A 19623-nucleotide genomic window follows, 5' to 3' on the forward strand; every position below is an offset into this window, starting at 1 on the left:
TTCAAACTCTATTTATACAATTGTAGTGAGCAAAACCAGCATCTCCATGCGCGTCACCGCTCCTCATTAGCTTGGTAGTGTCCACATATTTAATTCAGCTTCTCAAACCTGTAGCTTTAGCTGTTGTATACAGGGTTTGGCTCATTAGTTGTTAGTATAGGTTTGCTCTTCATCTCAACAAAGTCTCATCTAAGATGACAGGTTTACAAGCAGGTCAAGTGTCTCTATGCACCTGATTAGTGTAGTTAGTTCCTTATTTTCTTCATCTCATATATCATTGTACTGAGTTTGAGCAAACCTTAAGCTTGAATCAGACTACTTTCAACAATCTTCCACCTCACATCATAACTGACTGAGGTGCCCCTTCTTATTAATAGTATGTCATTATTAATGTTATCATTGTATTGTTTTTCCTTTTTTATAACAGCAATAGTATATCACAATACACTACTTTACTACTAATATACAATAGTTTATTATTTTATATTTTATTATGTATCCATCACGGGTCTGTGTGAATCTGCAGCTTCACACCTTCCCAAGCTGGAGACATTTTCCTTGGCTGAACAATGACGCAGCCGTAATTTACCTTATGCATCTCTCTTTTTTATTTGATATATCTTTTTTGTGAATTATCTGGTTTCATGCATTCTATTCATTCTAGGCACGGTCATCATGCCAACTATGTTTCATTGTTAATACCAGTTTACAGGTTGTTAACCTTCCTATTATCTCCTATTATCATGCTTATCACAGATAAGCTCTGCTTTAATTTAAGTTAACCTTAATTTAACCTTTTGTTTATTCCACTTCATTCCACTTTCCATGCTTTAAAATATTACAACTCTTGTGTATGCTTTGTTTTCTTTTTAGCTTCCTTTTCAGTATTTATTTCTGCTTGGAGGGTTTCTTATAATTTAGTCAATGCATTTTCCCTCCCACGTGGGACATTTAGGTTTTCTTTGGATTTCTCCATCTATATGCACTAATTTGTCCAGCTCCTGGACATTTCTTTTCTATCCACTGCTCGTCAGCAGTGAGTTACCCATTTTAATCCTTTTAATTTTAACACTTTACAACTACACAACTGCGGCACCTTCTCTGGCACGAGAATCGAGAGAGGTAGTTGACACGGCCTTCTACTTTCAAGCTATTCTTGAAAGCGGTGTCATCTTTACGTGATGAAACACGACCTGTTTCTCTCTTTTCACCAGTACTTGGGTGGCCAACAGCAAACAAAACAGTGGAATGGTTCAGCCTCCTTATTGTGCTGTAAATTCAACTTATTCCACCAACAAAAATAAAACAACAACAATACCTTTTCAACGCATACTACGTCTTACGGACCAGGTTTATCTAAAATAGCTTCTAGCCCCTTTTTCAGGCGAGCGTTTACATTTAGAAATCCCCCTAAAATAGCTTCTAGCCCCTTTTTCAGGCGAGCGTTTACTTTTAGGAACGCTACCAGCCCCTCTGGGCGAGCCTAGACGTTTTACGCGAGGTGTCTGAGTGTTAATATTCACCTGGTTGCTGCTGGTCTCTCAGGTCTACCTCATCGACCCCCACCGCCGTGGACCACTTATAAGAACGCCGGCCAGAACCCGAACGTTACGTCTCTGGACTTTATATCCTCTACCTAGAGAGGAGCTGTCGACAGACTTCAGCGCAGGCTTCTCACGACGGCAGGACTCGATGAGGCTTTCCTGTGGGGTCACACAAAAGTGCTGTGTCCCATCCGGCTCGAAGGACCAAGAAATGTCAGGAGTTTTCCTGTATTGCAACCCAGGTCGGAATAAAAAGGCTCAGACAGGTTTACGTGTACACGGTCGAGACTCAGGGAGACTCGCACCGCTGCAGTAAAAAGGAAGAGACTTTATTCAGAGAGCACATACAGGAAGAGAGAAAATAGAACTGCAGGCTTCCTGTGTAACTTCCCCATTTAGGAGTCTGCACAGAGTTGCAGAGTTTAAGCTGAATACTGAAAAAAGCAAACACATTTAGATAATGAAACGTACCTTTAAGCATAACATAATAAAAATCCCAAAATCCTAAGAAATCTCTTAACAGTCCCCATAAGGGCTGTTGGTCCCCACAGGTATTGTAACATGCCAAATTACGGTCCCCACAAAGATATGTAAACGTGGTATACACACACAGACGATCGAAAAACAGGGAAAAATCCCAGAATTCCAGAAAGCACTGAGTGAAAGTTGGATTCACACAAACCAATGGGAATGTTCGAGACGAATGAGCTTGAGCTGTCAGCGTCTCCACAGCAGCTCAGTGAATAATGCAGACATGCGCGTGACGACTGCACATTTCAGATTCCTCCAGTTTTACTTTGAGCAGTTAGCGCTGCGGCGCGATGCTAACGCCGCACATCGAGTCTGTGACACCGGCGGTGACCTGAGGGGAGACGAGCGAAAAGGCAGCAGACGTCTGCGCCATGTTCACGTGTGTGAGCAGATGTTTGATAGCGTGTCAGCGTCACCTCCATGCCGCCATGATGTAACACCTGAGAAGAGGAGGGATTAGAGCGGGATTACCGAGGCGCCCACAGCTGATCTGAAGCCAGCTGCAGATTAAAGCTGCAGATTAAAGCTGTCAAACATCCAGCGCAGCAGTAATCTGACATTATTAATGACTGCCCCAGTGCATGCTGGGAAAATGTTTTCAATAAAAAGATGGGCAGGAAGGTGAAATGTCAGCGCACACGTTAACACACAGAGAGGCGGAGGCAGGAAAGGGTGGAGCCCTTGAAGTATTACAGAAATGTTTATTAGTAATTATTCATAAATCACTGTTAAAACGTCACCGCAGAGTTCACTGTGACACTGTGTGTGTGTGTGTGTGTGTGTGTCTCTGTGTGTGTGTGTGTGTGTGTGTGTGTGTGTGTGTGTGTGTCTGTGTGTGTGCGCGCGCTGCAGGGTTACTATTTCAACACCAACAACCCGTACAGAGACTGGCCCAACGCCTTCGCCGAGGCTCAGGAGAAAGCTCGGGAGGGAGACCTGAACACTGCCGTGCTGCTGCTGGAGGCCGCCATCCTGCAGGACCCGCAGGACTCAGAGGTGACCCGACGCGCCCAGCTGTTAATCATTTCAGTGCGTCCGGTCTGCAACAGCAATCCATCCATGAATGATGTTTCAGGCATGTCTGTTTGTCCAGGAAAACCTGGAATTATCAGCCAGCCGGTAAGAAAGCTTGTTCTTATGTGTCCTGGAATCAGGAAATAAACCTTCTGTTAGCACTAGCTGGTTACGTCTGCATGCAGATGTGATGATGGGAGTCTCATCCTGTGCTCTCAGAGTCAACAGCTGATCATGGCTTGTTTTATTCGGACCTGAGAGAGCAGTCGCGTAGACACGATGAAGGTCAAACCGAGGATCGTTGAAACTCCACAGTGTTGTTGCTGACCGCGTCCATGCCTTTATGGCCTCAGTGTGCCATCTTCTGATGTCACAGAGGATCTCAGATTTATCCAGATAATTTCACACATCCAATTAAATTCACTTTTGTTTAGGTAGAGCCAAATCCTAACAACAGTCTGCTCAAGGCTCTTTATTAATTAATCCAGAGAAACCCCAAGAATCAGACCACCCCCTATGAGCCAGCGCTTTGGCAACAGTGGGAAGGAAAAACTCCCTTTTAACAGGAAGAAACCTCCGGCAGAACCGGTTGGAGTTGAGATGAAAGTTATTGTTGTGGAAGTTTTCCATTAAATAAAGCCTGCAGATGAGCGGTGAGCGGTAGCTAACATTCTTTAATCAAAACACACAGAACAGAAAACCAAGCTTGTGGAGAGCCTGCATGACCACGGGGCAGGTCAGCAGAGTCTCACTGAGCCTAGCATGGCTCTCAGTTAAATACCTTCTCCAGGAACAAAAGGCAGTACAGCTGTTTCACACCTTAAGGTTCACACTCCCTTGCTACCTCCCAGAGTCCTCGAAGAGACAAAAGATTCCTTCCTGTTGAGTTGTCTGCTTCCCCCAACTTCCTAAATAGACCCCCACCATTTGTCTTACAGTATGGGTGTCAGACATGTTAAAATCCAGTGGCACCAAGGCATTATACAATAATAATAATAAAACCAGCAACCTTCCGATTACAAGGCGAACTCCTAACTCTTGAGCCATGATCGCCAATAAATCAGAATCAGTGAGTTCTCTCGTTTCTCTTTTTCTTCACGTGTTTTCAGGCGTGGCAGCTTCTGGGGATGACTCAGGCTGAGAATGAGAACGAGCAGGCCGCCATCGTGTCGCTGCAGAGGTCAGTCGCCTTCATGCTGGAGAGCTCTGCTTTATATTTAACCCTGACATGCTAACTGTTAGCTGTAGCTAACCTGCTTTACCTGTTGCAGGTGCCTGGAGCTCCGCCCCAACAACCTGCCGGCCCTCATGGCGCTCGCCGTCAGCTTCACCAACAGCAGCATGCAGCGAGAGGCCGGTGACGTGCTGCGCCGCTGGATCTGTCACAACCCGCGATATAAACACCTGGTCCAGGACAGCAGGAGTCCACTACGGGGCTCCCCGGCCATGCCGCGCAGGGGCCACCACACCTCCACACATACCAGGTATGAAGTTCAGTCAGCAGGTTCTTCTAAAGCTCCAAATCCTCTGTGATTGGATGAACCAAGCTGTGTGTATGTGTGTGTGTGTGTGTGTGTGTGCAGGTGTGAGCTGCAGAACGTGCTGCTCCTCTTCCAGGAGGCGGCTCTGCTGAATCTGGACTGTGTGGATCCCGACCTGCAGACCGGGCTGGGAGTCCTCTTCAACCTGAGCTCAGACTTCGACAAGGCGGTGGAAGCTTTCAGTGCAGCACTGTCTGTCAGGCCGCAGGTAACACACACACATCAACATGGTGGCGGTCCTTTCATACGCGCAGTGATAATGTCATGATGATGTCAGACTCTGGGTTTCTCTCTGCAGGACTACCTGCTGTGGAACCGTCTGGGAGCCACACTCGCCAACGGAAACCGCAGCGAGGAGGCGGTGGAGGCGTACACCAGAGCTCTGGAGCTGCAGCCCGGATTCATCCGCTCGAGGTACAACCTGGGAATAAGCTGCATCAACCTGGGAGCGCACAGGTAACCCTGGCACTGACCTCTGACCTCACACAGAGCAGTCTTACTGCAGCGATGTAGTTGTATAACCCCGGTCCTGGTCCTGGTCCTGCAGGGAGGCGGTCAGTAACTTCCTCATGGCGCTGAACCAGCAAAGGCGGAGTCAGCGTTGCAGCCAGCAGCAGATGTCGGCTAACATCTGGGCCGCCTTGCGGATCGCCATCTCAATGATGGATCGCCCCGAGCTGTTCCAGGCCGCCAACATGGGCGACCTAGACCTGCTAATGAGGGCCTTTGACATGAGCGACGTCTGACGGCGAGTCCTGGGAGGGCGGAGCCTTGCTCCCAGAGTCACGGGAGCTCAGTTGGATGCCCAAGTTGAAACCAGACAGCGAGGGAACGGCGCAGCCCTTTAGCTTCCTGTTTGTAGCTCTGCAGTCTCAGCGCCGTCTGCAGGTCTGAACACGATCAGGTCGATCATCTTATCACCTTTAACAAAAAGATTGAATTCAGCTCCTCCTCTTCCTCTTTGTCACCTGCTGCTGATTTTTCTCTCCTCATCGTTCTGTCACCTGGCTCCGCCCACTCTGCCCCTCTGCGCTCGGTCTCTTGCTTTGTGTTAATGGGACCAGAATTTAGAAAATAAACTTTGTTTTTTATTGAATCAGACATGAAACCAGCGAATCATCAGGAAAGACTTCCCTGCGCTCATTTTCTCATGGACTTGTATATAGTTGGACACCGGAGTCGCCCCCTGCTGGACACCCTGTTATGTCCAAACCCCAGAATCTCTTCAGCGGTCGTTCTCACCTCTGTAGCTTTTCTATCGGCACCGTTCACTTGCAGCACGTCTTTCAGCTCAGGTTTTAAAAACTCACAGTGTCCGTGGACATGAAGCTTAGCACCAGGTCCTTTCCTAACGAGTAATCCAAACCACGGAGCTGCAGGAGTGAGGAGAAGCAGAACACGCCCACTTTAAGGCTTTTCCCTCCCATGTTTCTTCACCTTGTTACTTTTAACCCTTTAAAGCCATAAAACAGCAGCAGGGGTCTGTTAGCAAAGAACCAGGCTGCAAAAAAGTTTCCACCTCTGCCGCAAAAAGGCAGAAACTCGCCTCTGTGTGTCGCCTCCTGCAGGGAACAGCTGGTACTGCAGCAGCATTTATTTTAATCAAACCAAGAGGCCACCTTCACACCTGAGATCATGTGTCGTGTTCAAATATTTTCCAAAGGAATTCAGGAGAAATATCTGTCGTTTAAAAAGATTTAATTTGCTTTGGCAATTGAAATTACAGTTAGTTACAGTGCTGGACCTCTGTGTGACACCGCCGTCTGTCTTCACACAAAGGATGACCCTCAGCGGGCCGTACAGCTTCTTCCAGAACCAACGTGGCAGTCTGCTGGATCCCTACGAATCCTCCCGTCCGCTTACCTCCGACCTCGCCTCGTATCTGCTCCTTCCTCTGTAAGAGACAGAAAAGGAAAACATCCCTCTGCCTAGCCTTGATCATTTTAATCCTACTGCTGATTCGAATATCTAGTTCAGGACATTCTGTTCAGACTCTCCCAGAGAATATCCCTCTAACCCTGAAGTGTAAGCATGCTGCAAAACCCTCTGTGCTCTACGTCTACCCTTAAATATTTCAAATCCAGTCATGGCGCTGGACGAAGCTTTTAACCCTCAAACACGGAGCGCCAACATGTTTATGAGCACATTTGCACTGTGTTTATAAAAAACAATAAAACAGTGTTATTTAGTCATTTTAAACCCTAACATGTCTCACTGATGCAGCGTCACTGATGCAGCGTCAATTCTGTGCGTTACAAAGTTTTTCACAAAAAGACTGCAGCGGTTTCCTGCCTGGCCTGGAGGTGGCGCTCATCGTCCCGTCATACCTGCTGCTGTTCCTGTGTCTGCCTGTGGGAGCTTTGTTTTATTGTTACCGTTTCTGTGTTTTATTCTGAAAAGTCCTGTTCATGCTCTGTCCCTTCCTTCCTGTTGCTGGTTCTCAGGTGAGTGTGAGAAAACGTGCAGCAGCTGATCCGGTTAAACGAAAGCTAAATCAAAGCAGCGTTCCCCGAGTCCTGGAGCGGCGAAGGCTTCCTGTGATGTCGTTAGTTTGGGACGATTTCCTGTCTGCGGTTTCTTCAGATCAGCTGACAGGAAACCACAGCGCTTCTCATTCTGAGGCTTTTAATGTGTTCGAAGGACGCCGAGGACGCCCAAGTAACAAAAGCAAAGAGCTCCAGAAAAGCAAAAAGCCAGCGCGTTTTCATCCACAGGTTCCTGCTTCAGAGATTAACGGGAAGATTCACAAACTTCATCCACACGATTATGAGGAGGAGTGTGAATCTTCGTCCTGCTGCTTCTCCTGAGTCCTGCTCTTCTTCACGTCTGTACGTTTCTGATGTAAATGACTGTACGGACAGTAATCACATGTAAACTGATGATATTTAGAATTAAACAGGTGATACAGAAACAGCTCATCTGGAGTCTAATCAGTGTGTTGTGCAGAAACATTAGTGTGATTGTTTTAATTAAGGGGAATGTTACAGAGCCCCCCCACCCCGGTTTGTCCTGCTTTTCCTGCCCCCTCACAGATTTCCACAGGAACAACAGCTGAAGGAAATTTGTCCTGTCAGATTTCACTCAGTGGAAACGTCTCTGAGCCGAGCTTGTCTGAAGCACAGACAAATAAGATAAAGTGTGAACTTAAAGCTGCGTGTTGTAAATGAATGTGTTGTGTGTGAATGAATGTGTGTAACAATGAACAGAAGACCCGGAGCCTTTGACTTTTGGGGCACATACTGCATTAAGACGAGCAACGCAGGGTAAAATACCAGTTTATACCACAAGATGGAGCAGCGAGTCAGTCAGAGAGGAAGAACAGGACCCAACCAGCCGGGTATTTAAACACTCATCATGTGACTGAACAAAAAGCTGCAGACAGGTGGGGTCTGAGCACTCACCTGTACCTGAGTGTTCAACGACATGTTAAAGTGGGAGGTGGCGCTGATCCAGGGGTCCTGACAGCCTATAGGGGGAGGTCTGACAGCGGGAGGAAGGTGCTCACACACCTGCCTCTGTCTCGCAGTGGCAGCAGGAAGCACTGCAGAGAAACATCAGCTCTGTCCATCCATAATCACACATTCATTGATAAACATTAGGACTAATCAATAACTGATTATTACTAATTTTACTCATTTCAGGGTTGGTGCAGTTTTAAACTTTTTTTATTAAAGAAAACAGAGAAAACACCACAAAAGTGGCCTGATCAAAGTGTGTTTGCTGGCTTCAACGTGAGCACAGAGAGGAAACTCTCGGGACAACAAGCTTCCTGTCGACCGGACGACCCGAAAGTCACAAAAAGAGGCAAAAGCATTTCTCACTTAAAAAACTGCGAGGCTCAGTTTTCCATGATAATAATTAGACTCGTAAATGTGTTAAAAAGAAGGGCGCCATGATGAGGACAAAAGCCTTTGAGTGGTTTGGTGACTGAGCTTATTTGATCCCAACAACACCCCAAAATCCAGGACGAATTCCTGACCAGAGACTCATCACTGTTTGAACTCCCGCTACAAAACTGTGTGAACCACTTCAGTCTCAGGTCAGTAAACCTGAAGAAAACCAGGTCAGCAGTCAAACATTCACAAACAAGATCGAATCAGCTGATCTCGGTCTCGGCTGATCTTTAAACCGGTAAATCTTACTCAGGACACTTCCTTTAACCTGCTTAAGGCTGGGTACACCCTCTCCTCTTTCCTGCTCTCTGAGGCCTAACCTGCTCTTTCCAGCACTCCCACCTCCCCTGGGAGTGCTGCCTGATGTGGACAGGCGGAGGCGACTGAATGTGTTGGAGATTATGTAGGCTATCGGAATTTCAGGAGCAGGACCACACCTCCAAACACGCTCCTTCCGGCTGTCATGTATATAGGTTCCCCCAGTTCTGCAAGCTGTTCATTGTCGTTTACGTGCCCCACCGTCCCTCCTTCCTTGTTCTTAACTCTTTAACTCCTTCACTCCTATTTAGTACACGAGGATCTGCCAGGCCCGGGAGCCGTCGCCAGTCCCCTTCAAGACCTTCCCCGAACCGCAGCTCAATTCATGTCAAAGCATTCACCTTTACCTACTAAAATGCTGTCAAACCTAAAATGAGGACGTGGGCCCAGCAAGTGAACTGTAGTGACGGGTGAGCTGAGTATTTAATCGCGTTCAGCAGTGATACAGTGTTCATAGACAGTACACCAGGACCATTAAAGAGAAGAAAAAATGAAGCCAAAGAACATTCAGTGCTTTTATTTTCTTAATTTTTCACTGGAAGGTTGACTTCCTGCCAGGTGGTGAGGAGCTCTGTAACACATCACATGTCTGAGCAATAATCCACAGATTTATGGATTCTATCACTGATCAATACATCTAATCACAGTCACATGATGAGATATTAGAAGCTGGTGTGAGATAAGGTGCTGAGGTTCATTCAGACTCACGGGCTGGCTGTAGCTCAGGAGGTAGAGCAGGTCACCTACTGATCGGAAGGTTGGGGGTTTGATCCCTGGCTCCTCCAGTCTGCAGGTCAAGTATCCTTGGCTAAGATACTAATCCCAAGTTGCTCTCTGATGCATCCATCAGAGTATGAATGTGTGTGAATGTATAGAAATGTATCTCTCTATTAGGGTTGCAAAATTCCCGGAATTTTCAAAGATGGAAACGTTCCATGAGAATTTATGGGAATAAACTGGGAATTTTCAAAATTGAAGGTTGGCTCTTCTTAGGGAACTTAAATATAGTTGAGCAAAGTATATTTTAGCATAATATTGACAAAAACAAACAAATGCAATTCAAATACACTTGAATATCCATGCCATTCCTTAATCACATGTACAGAGCACATGCTTGCTGCATGGCTATTGAGACCACCTACTGGCACTGTGCATGCCTCCATCACATGTACACATGGACCACACATTTGAGCCTGTGGACTTAACAAGTGAGGTAAGTTTTGATGATGTTATGGGAAAATATATTCATTAAATGTTTAAATTGTGAATATCACATAAAATGTATTAATCTGGTAGATAGCAATCTGATAAGATGCAAAATAAAATGCTAGCATCTGTTAGATGCTAAATAAGCCATAGCTAGTATAACATAAAGAAGATGCTAGCTTCCTCATTTGGCTGTTTTGTTTTGAAGATCATTCCAGTTGTTTAGCTAGCCTTACTATTTATATCTGTTTATTATCATATTGCAATTGTATTATTACGATCTCTTGCATTGCATTAGCATTTTTACAAGCTCTTGTTTTATTTTACAGAAAAATGCCACGTGCGCTATCTGATGTGTGGAGACATTTTACACCAGCTAATGTACAAGGGAAATCTGTATATATGTGTAAGTATTGTGATAAGACGTACGTGAAGAATGCCACAAAAATGCAGCAGCACATTGCAAAGTGCAAAAAAATTCCTCAAGGCCCAACACATGCAGCAGCCAGGAGTTCCACTCAAGGGGAAAATGAATCTGTTTCAGCTGTATCAGAGTCAGATACCCACTCATCAGCTCCTGGTCCCTCTGGCATCAGAGGATTCTTTGAGTTTATGGATGACACTAGTCAGAAAAACGCAGATGAGTGTTTTGCTCGTGCAATCTATGCAACTGGCTCACCCCTGATGCTGACATCCAATGTGTACTGGAAGAGATTTTTGAATGTTCTCCGACCAGCATACATTCCCCCAACCAGACATGCATTGTCTACTCATCTACTGGATGAAGAGTTCAGTCGAGTTCAAGCAAAGGTGAAACAGACCATTGACCAAGCTGACTGTATTTCAGTCATCTCTGATGGATGGTCCAATATCAGGGGACAAGGAATTATTAACTACATAATCACCACTCCTCAGCCTGTGTTCTACAAGAGTGTAGACACAAAGGAAAACAGACACACAGGTCAATATATTGCAGATGAGCTAAAAGTGATCATCAATGACCTTGGACCAGATAAGGTTTTTGCACTGGTCACTGACAACGCAGCCAACATGAAGGTTGCCTGGGCACATGTGGAGGAGACCTACCCTCATATAACTGCTATTGGCTGTGCTGCCCATACACTAAATCTTCTCCTAAAAGACATAATGGCACTAAAAACAATGGACACTCTGAATAAGAGAGCGAAGCAAGTTCTGAAATATGTTAAAGGCAAACAAGTAACTTCTGCTACATTTCTGTCAAAGCAAAAGGAAAAGAACAAGAGTACTACACTGAAGCTTCCCAGCATAACGCGATGGGGTGGTGTTGTTATCATGTTTGACAGCCTTCTGGAGGGAAAGGAGTCTCTGCAAGAGATGGCCATATCCCAGTCTGTAGGCATCGACAGTGACATCAAGAAGGTCATCTTGGATGATGTGTTCTGGGAAAGAGTATCTAGCAGTCAGAAAATCCTCAAACCTATTGCAGCAGCAATAGCGAATATAGAGGGGGATGGTGCCATCTTGTCAGATGTCCAGTGTCTTTTTGCAGAACTCAAAGAAGAAATCCAGACAATTCTGCCCACTTCCCTACTACTGAAAGCAGAGGAAACGGCTGTGGTCAAGTCATTGGAACAGCGGAGGGAGTTCTGCATGAAGCCAGTGCATGCAGCAGCATACATGCTGGACCCCAAATATGACAAGGGCATACTTTCTGGGGAAGAGATCAACGGTGCCTATGCGGTCATTACAGCCATGTCTGACCACCTGGGTCTCGATAAAGGCAAAGTTCTAGGCAGTTTGGCAAAGTATCGAACAAAGCAAGGCCTTTGGAAAGGGGATGGAATATGGCAGTCATGCCAGCACATATCTGCAGCCACCTGGTGGAAGGGACTATGTGAATCTATTCAATTCAATTCAATTCAATTTTATTTATATAGCGCCAAATCACAACAAAAGTCGCCTCAAGGCGCTTTATATTGTACAGTAGATAGCACAATAATAAATACAGAGAAAAACCCAACAATCATATGACCCCCTATGAGCAAGCACTTTGGCGACAGTGGGAAGGAAAAACTCCCTTTTAACAGGAAGAAACCTCCGGCAGAACCAGGCTCAGGGAGGGGCGAGGCCATCTGCTACGACCGGTTGGGGTGAGAGAAGGAAGACAGGATAAAGACATGCTGTGGAAGAGAGACAGAGATTAATAACAGATATGATTCGATGCAGAGAGGTCTATTAACACATAGTGAGTGAGAAAGGTGACTGGAAAGGAAAAACTCAATGCATCATGGGAATCCCCGGCAGCCTACGTCTATTGCAGCATAACTAAGGGAGGATCCAGGGTCACCTGGTCCAGCCCTAACTATATGCTTTAGCAAAAAGGAAAGTTTGAAGCCTAATCTTGAAAGTAGAGATAGTGTCTGTCTCCTGAATCCAAACTGGAAGCTGGTTCCACAGAAGAGGGGCCTGAAAACTGAAGGCTCTGCCTCCCATTCTACTTTTAAATACTCTAGGAACAACAAGTAGGCCTGCAGTGTGAGAGCGAAGTGCTCGAATAGGGTGATATGGTACTACAAGGTCATTAAGATAAGATGGGGCCTGATTATTTAAGACCTTGTATGTGAGGAGCAGGATTTTGAATTCAATTCTGGATTTAACAGGAAGCCAATGAAGGGAAGCCAAAACAGGAGAAATATGCTCTCTCTTTCTAGTCCCTGTCAGGACTCTTGCTGCAGCATTTTGGATCAACTGAAGGCTTTTCAGCGAGATTGGCCTATAATTAGCTAAGACTGCTGGGTCTAGAGATGCTTTTTGAGTAAAGGTTTAACTACAGCCACCTTGAAGGCCTGTGGTACATAGCCGATTATTAGAGATAGGTTGATCATATTTAAGATCGAAGCATTAATTAATGGCAGGACTTCTTTGAGCAGTTTTGTAGGAATGGGGTCTAAAAGTGTCTGTGACCCAGCGCTTTAAGTTTATTATTATCCTTTTTCTAGTTTATTCTGATTTTGTATTTGTTCTTAGGGTTTGAGTTGTGTGTTTCTTTCATTCCTACCTGTGCCTTTCCTTTTCGTGTCCCCTGTTGGTTGTGTAAAACAGTCTGTGAGTTTCCTGTTTTACTTTGTAGGTTTGTGTCTCGTTATGTCCATTAGTTCCAGCTGTGTCCCCTCCTGTGTGCCATTTCCTGATTACCTGATGTGTGTATTTATACTGCGTGTCTGCCTGTGCTCCTCGTCGCGTCGTCTGTGTTCATTCCCTATGTTTCTCTCCGTCTCCCTGTTCTGCCGTCCTCATCTGCCATCTCTGAGTCCACCTTATGTCCAGGTTTGTTTGTTAGTTTCACCCAGTTTAGGTTTATGTTCAGTCCTGCCCTCACTTCTGTTATTTTCACTGTAAATAAACCTCCACTCGCATCTCCATCTCCGTCTGCATCTTGGGTCCTCATTTATTCATCACACGACTGCTGCCCCAGTTGTGACAAAAAGACACGTTGATGGTTTGGAGGAAGTAATTATTGAAGTTAACTCAGAAAGATCAATTGGAGAAAAAGAGTCTAACTTAACATCGATGGTACTAAAAGTAGCTGTAGATAATATTACATCTGTGGGATGATTATTGGTAATTTTTTCTCTAATGATAAAAATTTTATTTGTGAAGAAGTTCATGAAGTCATTACTAGTTAACGTTAAAGGGATGGTTGGCTCAGTAGAGCTCTGACTGTTTGGCAGCCTGGCTACAGTGCTGAAGAGAAACCTGGGGTTGTTCTTATTTTCTTCAATCAGTGACGAATAGTAAGATGTTCTGGCTTTGCGGAGGGCTTTCTTATAAAGCAGCAAACTATTTCTCCAGGCTAAATGATGATCCTCTAAATTTGTGACACGCCATTTCCTCTCCAGCTTACGAGTTATCTGCTTTAGGCTACGTGTTTGAGAATTATACCACGGAGTCAGGTACTTCTGATTTGAGGCCTTAGTTTTCACAGGAGCTACAGTATCCAGAGTCGTACGTAGTGAGGAGGTAAAATTATTAACAAGATAATCGACCTCTGTTGGAGTAGCGTTCAGATAGCTGCTCTGCTCTATGTTGGTACAGGGCATTGAAGATGATAACAGTGGGTGGATTATATTCTTAAACTTAGTTACAGCACTTTCAGAAAGACATCTACTGTGATAAAGTCTACTCTCCACTGCTGTGTAATCAATTATTGTAAATGTTATCAGGAAATGATCAGACAGCAGAGGGTTTTCAGGAAACACTGTTAAATGTTCAGTTTCTATGCCATATGTTAAAACAAGATCTAGAGTGTGATTAAAGTGGTGGGTGGGTTCTTTTACATTTTGAGAGAAGCCAATTGAGTCTAATAACAGATTAAATGCCATGTTCTGAGGCCCTTGCACCTGTAGCCTCCATCCTCCTCCAAATCCCACCATCATCATCAGCCGCCTCCGAGCGCAACTGGTCACTGTTTGGGAACACCCACACAAAGGTTCGCAACAGGCTCACAAATGTGAGAGTGGAAAAGCTGGTCGGCACACCTATGGCTCTTTGAGCCTGACACAGAGCCATCCTCAACAAGGCTGGAAAGTGACACTGAAGAGGAAGACTCAGAGTTGGATGCTGAGGAAGTGGACATGTTGTTGGATGATGATGAGGTCCAGGAAGAGTCTATTGACTGAGCAAAAATGAGAAAAGAGGATTGCTTGAAGGAAGATTTGCATGTTTAATGGGACATCTTGGAGGATAAGTGGCATTTTTCATTTAACCTTTTGAATGGGACTTTGTGGAGATTTTTGGACAGGGAGCATTTTTGAATGAGCGGGGTTAGGGGATGGTAATATTGAACTCAACATTTCTGTTTTTATTCATCCATGAAACAAGTTATTGAAACGTGTTCTATTCTACTGTACTTACAAATAAATCTGTTGAAATATCTGTTGAAAACATTTTGCATGGAGGTTTTCTTATGATTTCTGTTTATATTTATGCTTGGAAATAATATATTCCCAGTTAGTTCTCCTAAATTCCCATTAATTTCCATAATTCCCATTATTTCCATGGAAAGTTTCCAATATGGAATATTTCCAAAATTCCCAAGCTTAACTTACCATGGAAATTTACCGGAAACTTTTCGGAAATTTACCAGAAATTTTCCGCCCCTTTGCAACCCTAATCTCTATGTATAGAGAAAGTGCTTGTGAGGATGGGTTGTACAGAGCGCTTTGAGCGCTCCGCGAGAGTAGAAAAGCGCTCAGAATCAGTCCATTTACCACTTAACTCTGCTCAGCTGTTTGTGGTCGCAGCGAAGGCGGAGCACCCACTCACTCAGGAGACCCAAACTGTCTGAAGGTGGAGCCAAAGATCAGAGTCAGGAACGTGTTCTCATCAGCTGCTCATGAAGGGCAGACTGTACAAGCCTACAGCTGAACTTTGACCTTTGATTCTAAAGCGTCGACTCAGGGTCGGGGTCTCCTGCTGCTCCTCCTGTTGGTTTGTGTTGGTTAATGATGAAGGTGGGGAGGTGTCTGGGATTTATGCGGCTGTCGATGTTAACGCTGGGCGATGAGCGATACCTCAGCACTCTCCACCAGCTCCTGATTGGTCAGGAGCATCCACCGCAGCAGCAGCAGTTCTTCTTCTTTAGTTTTCCTGCAGGTACTGAACCGAAAAGACCTCCAGCTGAGTCTCCAGCTCAGTGGCTCTGTTCCTGAACAAATGAAAAACAAGATTTTAAGACCTGCAGCTCCTGCTGAGATGTTAACAGGACCTGAAAGTGCATGGGGTGTGTTTAGCTGCCTGGTGGGCGGAGCCAGAAGCACTGATGGATGCTGTAATATTGTAAACGCTGAACAGAAAAAATGCTTTTTAAACCTTATTTTGACCCAAAGCTGCAAAACGTTGGAAAACCAGATTCATGATTCCCAAACTGGGACTTTTGGGATCTCTGCATGCTGACCGTCCAGAAAACGCCAAAGACCTGATGTGCAATCCCTGAATTTAACTTTTGCATCTCGTGCACTGAAATTTGCTCTCAGTTTCTGAGTTTGTTTCTGACCTGAGTGGGAGTTCCTGTGAACTCTCGAATCTACCAGCGGCTCGGAGCTCTGACCTGAAGGCCTTGGAACGCCTCTGGATGTTCTCCAGTCTCTGGATCCTGAAGCTCAGCTGACGGATGTTTCCCTCCAGCTCGGCGTCGCTCAGCTCCACCCTCTGAGTCAGACGGCTGAAGGTGGACAACAGCTCCCTCAAACACAAACAGAGCAGATTAAAGGCGGAGCCTCCAGGTGTTCGCTCCCTGGACATGTGCGTCAGGCATGGGCGGGGTCTTACTTGCACACCTGATGGCTGCAGGCGTTGCTGGCAACAGGGACGACAGCTCTCAGGCGCTGAGCGGCGTGCTCGACAAACTGCTGCTTCAGAGCGCGCTCCCTGCTGGCGTCAGTCCAGGTGAGTTTCTCATACAGGTAGAGGAGACCATACAGAGAGACAGAGAGGGCGATGAGACGCCAGCCCACTGAACGCCACACCTGCAGCGACAACAGCACGCACCTGAGAGACACGCACCTGAGAGACACACACCTGTCGCCGATTTTAACAGAGCGTTCATGGAAAAGATAAGAAGTCGGGATAATTCCTGGATTAATCTCCTGGAGAAAGACCATCATGAACGCTGGGCTGAAAGCACGCCTGCCTGTTTATTCATCACAGATGCTCTGCATCATTTGCAATTTCATATTTTCTCGTGCACTGGGCCCTTTTTTATGATTGGCCACCTTCTGGAAGCCTGCCGAGGGCCAGCACCTGGTGACTGAACCTCAGCAATGCTGTAAAATAAAACGTACCACTCCGCCGATCACCAGCACCGTCATGGACGCCCTGGATGTGACAGAGACCAGACCCGTTGCTATGGAAACCACCATTTCATCCCTAAAGGTGGAGCGTTCCTGCAGCAGAGAGACAGTTTCCATGGGCACTCAGTTTTTTCTGAAGGTTTCACAGATGTGATGCTGCGCTGAACTTACCTTATGCGCGCAGTCAGCGCCACTCAGCGCTCGTTTGGCGTTTGAGGCACCGATGAAGCGTGTGACGAGGGCGGTCCAGCCCAGAGAAAACTGAAAGTCGATGTTCTCCTCAAAGTCTGCGCAGAGGGCGGCTAGGCCGAGGTCGTAGGTTATCTCAAAGGAGGCGGAGGGAGTGGAGAGCTGCTCCTGCAGAGCCGCAGACAGCAGAGGACGGACAGCGTCTGAGGACAAACAAGCAGAGGAAACAGTGTCCCCCCTTCCTGTCAGCGAGGAGAGCCATCTGTCCATCCATCTTTATTCATAAAGCACTTAAAGACAACCACAGCCGACACAAAGGGCAGCACTCTGGAACTAAATAATAACACATACATACAAAGAACATGTGATGAAACTGTGAGGCGTTACCGATCATGTGACTTTGGGCGTCTCTGATGTCTCTGAGGACGCCGACAGAGCAGCGGTGATCCAAACCGCCGATGAGCCGCTCCTCCACGTGCTGCAGCAGCTTCTGAACAGGAAATGACACAAAAGCGCCGTCAGGCAGACGGAGGGCTGAGAGCGACACTTGGGGGGAACTCTGAGACAACAAAACACAGAACGAGCTGAGGGCGGACACATGTGGGGGGAGGAGGGCCGCACGTTCTCATCTTCTCCATTCTCCTCCCCCCTCTCCTGCCCCCTCAGTGTGTGTGCGAGTGTGTGTGTGTGTGTGTGTGTGTGTGTGTGTGCGAGTGTGTGTGAGTGTGTGTGTGTGTGCGTGCGAGTGTGTATGCGTGTGTGCGTGCGTGAGTGTATGCGTGAGTGTGTGTGTGAGTGTGTGTGTGCGCGCGCGTGTGTGTGAGTGTGTAGTCACAGTTTTGTAGAGCAGCAGAGTTTCCTGCGTGGGGCTGAAGTCGGCTCTGAACTCGTCCACCAGAACAGGAAGTGAGCGGATCTGATCCGTCAGCGCCGAGGACACCTGAGGGAGAAACAGCAGGTTACCATGGAGATGTGCCAGGGTCAGAGGGAGGAGGTTTGGCATCTCTGATAAACTGATGTGCTGATCTCAGACGCCTTCACGCAGCTAACAAGAAATCAAGCTTTTGCATCAGGTTGGATTCAGTTCTGGTCAAAGGACAAAAGAAGAACAGGAAGTGAACTCACGGAGGGATCGACTTATTACAAGCATGAATGAATCCCGCCTGCCTCATCCCTGTGCTCGAATTAGGGCTACACTTAGCAACAGTCTGCACTTTGAAGGAAGGAAATGGCGGTCTGAAACATGGAAGTCCTCTGACTGGACCCACCAACCTGGCAACCAAGATAACAGCACTGTGAACAAAGTGGAACAGGAAGCTAATATGACCCAATAACCGAAGAAGAGAACACCCCATCCAGATCGTTTCTTTCATCTGTGGATTTTTCACGACATGTTCCTGAAGTTACATTCTTCTTTTGTGAAAAAGTGTGTGTCACACCTGAAACCACACCTGAAGCCACGCCCTCTGCTGGAGCGTTTACCTTAGCTGTGACATCATCGCTCAGAGTCCTGATCCTCTCTTTGACGCTGGTGCTCAGACGGTTAATCTGCCCTCGAACAAAGTCCAGCCGGTCTCTCAGGTCCTCCCGCTCCTCCAGGCAGCAGATCCTGTCAGAGGTCAAAGGTCACACTGAGCCCGCCTTTGGATAAGCGAAGTGAAGGTGAGTGTGTTTGGCTCACTTCCTGTCGGCAGAGGCTATGTTGATGGCGTCCATCACACCTTTGATGGCCTCTGTGATCTGCCACGCTCTCACCGTGTGCTGCTCAAACTTGGTCTTCACCGCAGACTGAGAGATGAACTCCTGCAGGGGTCAAAGGTCACACTGTCACATCCTGTCACATCGTTTTTTGGCAAATGAGTGAATTTTTGCATGAGTTCAGACATCGAACCTCAAACGTCCTCTCAAACCTCTGGAACTCTCTCAGCCTCTCGTGGAAACCCTCAGCCAGAGCGCCCCCTGCAGCACGAGGAAGGACGATGGTTGTTTGACTTTAATAACTTTTATTATTTTGTGTGTGTGTGTTTCTTCTGCTCATGTGCAGCTCCACATTTTCACTCTTGGACTGCTTCAGAGCAGCTCTGCATGACTCAAAAAATAATCCTCACCTCACTCTCTGGAACCAGATGTTTTAGCTCCTCCCCCTTTGAGGGAGGCTGCCAATCACAAATAGACGGTTTGGCTGAAAAAATGTGTCATGCATTTGAAATGAGCGGAGGCTCAACCCACTCTCCCTCACCTGTCTCACGTGTCTCAGGCATGCCCTGCGCTCGCTGCGTCCTAGCGCTCAGAACCTCTTTAGCTGAGACGAAGAAGATCCGCCCCGCGGCATCGTCCAGGCCGACCACCTTCAGCTCGTCAGCGAGGAACCCCACGCAGCGGTCCAGGTGCTGCTTCCTCACCTGGACAGCAGGGGGAGCGGTGCGTTTCTACCACAGCATTCATATCTACAGTGCAGGCGAGTGAGATGTTCTCCCGCTGCCAGCGGCTTTACTTCGATCTCAGAGAATAATTCTCTTTCCAGCCTGACTTACACCCAAGCAGGTAACAATAA

At 46.6% G+C, this 19623-nt stretch overlaps 2 protein-coding genes across 5 annotated transcripts in view; one reads left to right on the forward strand and one right to left on the reverse strand.

The window, feature by feature from the left end:
* LOC100696495 (PEX5-related protein) overlaps window positions 1–7543 on the forward strand; it is a 28440-nt gene extending 20897 nt beyond the window's left edge. For all 3 annotated transcript variants that reach the window (XM_019347558.2, XM_019347559.2, XM_019347557.2), the window contains 6 exons: window positions 2928–3071; window positions 4199–4269; window positions 4361–4573; window positions 4673–4838; window positions 4929–5086; window positions 5178–7543. In XM_019347558.2, coding sequence (XP_019203103.1) covers window positions 2928–3071; window positions 4199–4269; window positions 4361–4573; window positions 4673–4838; window positions 4929–5086; window positions 5178–5376 — 951 coding nt within the window. In that variant the 3' untranslated portion in view covers window positions 5377–7543. The remainder of the gene's footprint in view (window positions 1–2927; window positions 3072–4198; window positions 4270–4360; window positions 4574–4672; window positions 4839–4928; window positions 5087–5177) is intronic.
* A 6754-nt stretch (window positions 7544–14297) lies between these two features.
* The window catches only part of LOC100696763 (mitofusin-1), a 13116-nt gene continuing 7790 nt past the window's right edge, over window positions 14298–19623 (reverse strand). The window contains exons 8-18 of one of the 2 annotated variants that reach the window (XM_013266033.3): window positions 19309–19471; window positions 18961–19028; window positions 18751–18872; window positions 18552–18678; window positions 17905–18009; window positions 17457–17559; window positions 17052–17272; window positions 16872–16973; window positions 16360–16556; window positions 16139–16273; window positions 14298–15736 (exon numbers count right to left, since the gene is read on the reverse strand). In XM_013266033.3, the coding sequence (XP_013121487.1) occupies window positions 15670–15736; window positions 16139–16273; window positions 16360–16556; window positions 16872–16973; window positions 17052–17272; window positions 17457–17559; window positions 17905–18009; window positions 18552–18678; window positions 18751–18872; window positions 18961–19028; window positions 19309–19471 (1410 nt within the window). In that variant the 3' untranslated portion in view covers window positions 14298–15669. The remainder of the gene's footprint in view (window positions 15737–16138; window positions 16274–16359; window positions 16557–16871; window positions 16974–17051; window positions 17273–17456; window positions 17560–17904; window positions 18010–18551; window positions 18679–18750; window positions 18873–18960; window positions 19029–19308; window positions 19472–19623) is intronic. The other variant, XM_013266034.3, reaches the window with a different exon arrangement.

This window comes from Oreochromis niloticus, linkage group LG18 (genome assembly GCF_001858045.2).
Source record: "Oreochromis niloticus isolate F11D_XX linkage group LG18, O_niloticus_UMD_NMBU, whole genome shotgun sequence".
Taxonomy (NCBI): Eukaryota; Metazoa; Chordata; class Actinopteri; order Cichliformes; family Cichlidae; genus Oreochromis; species Oreochromis niloticus.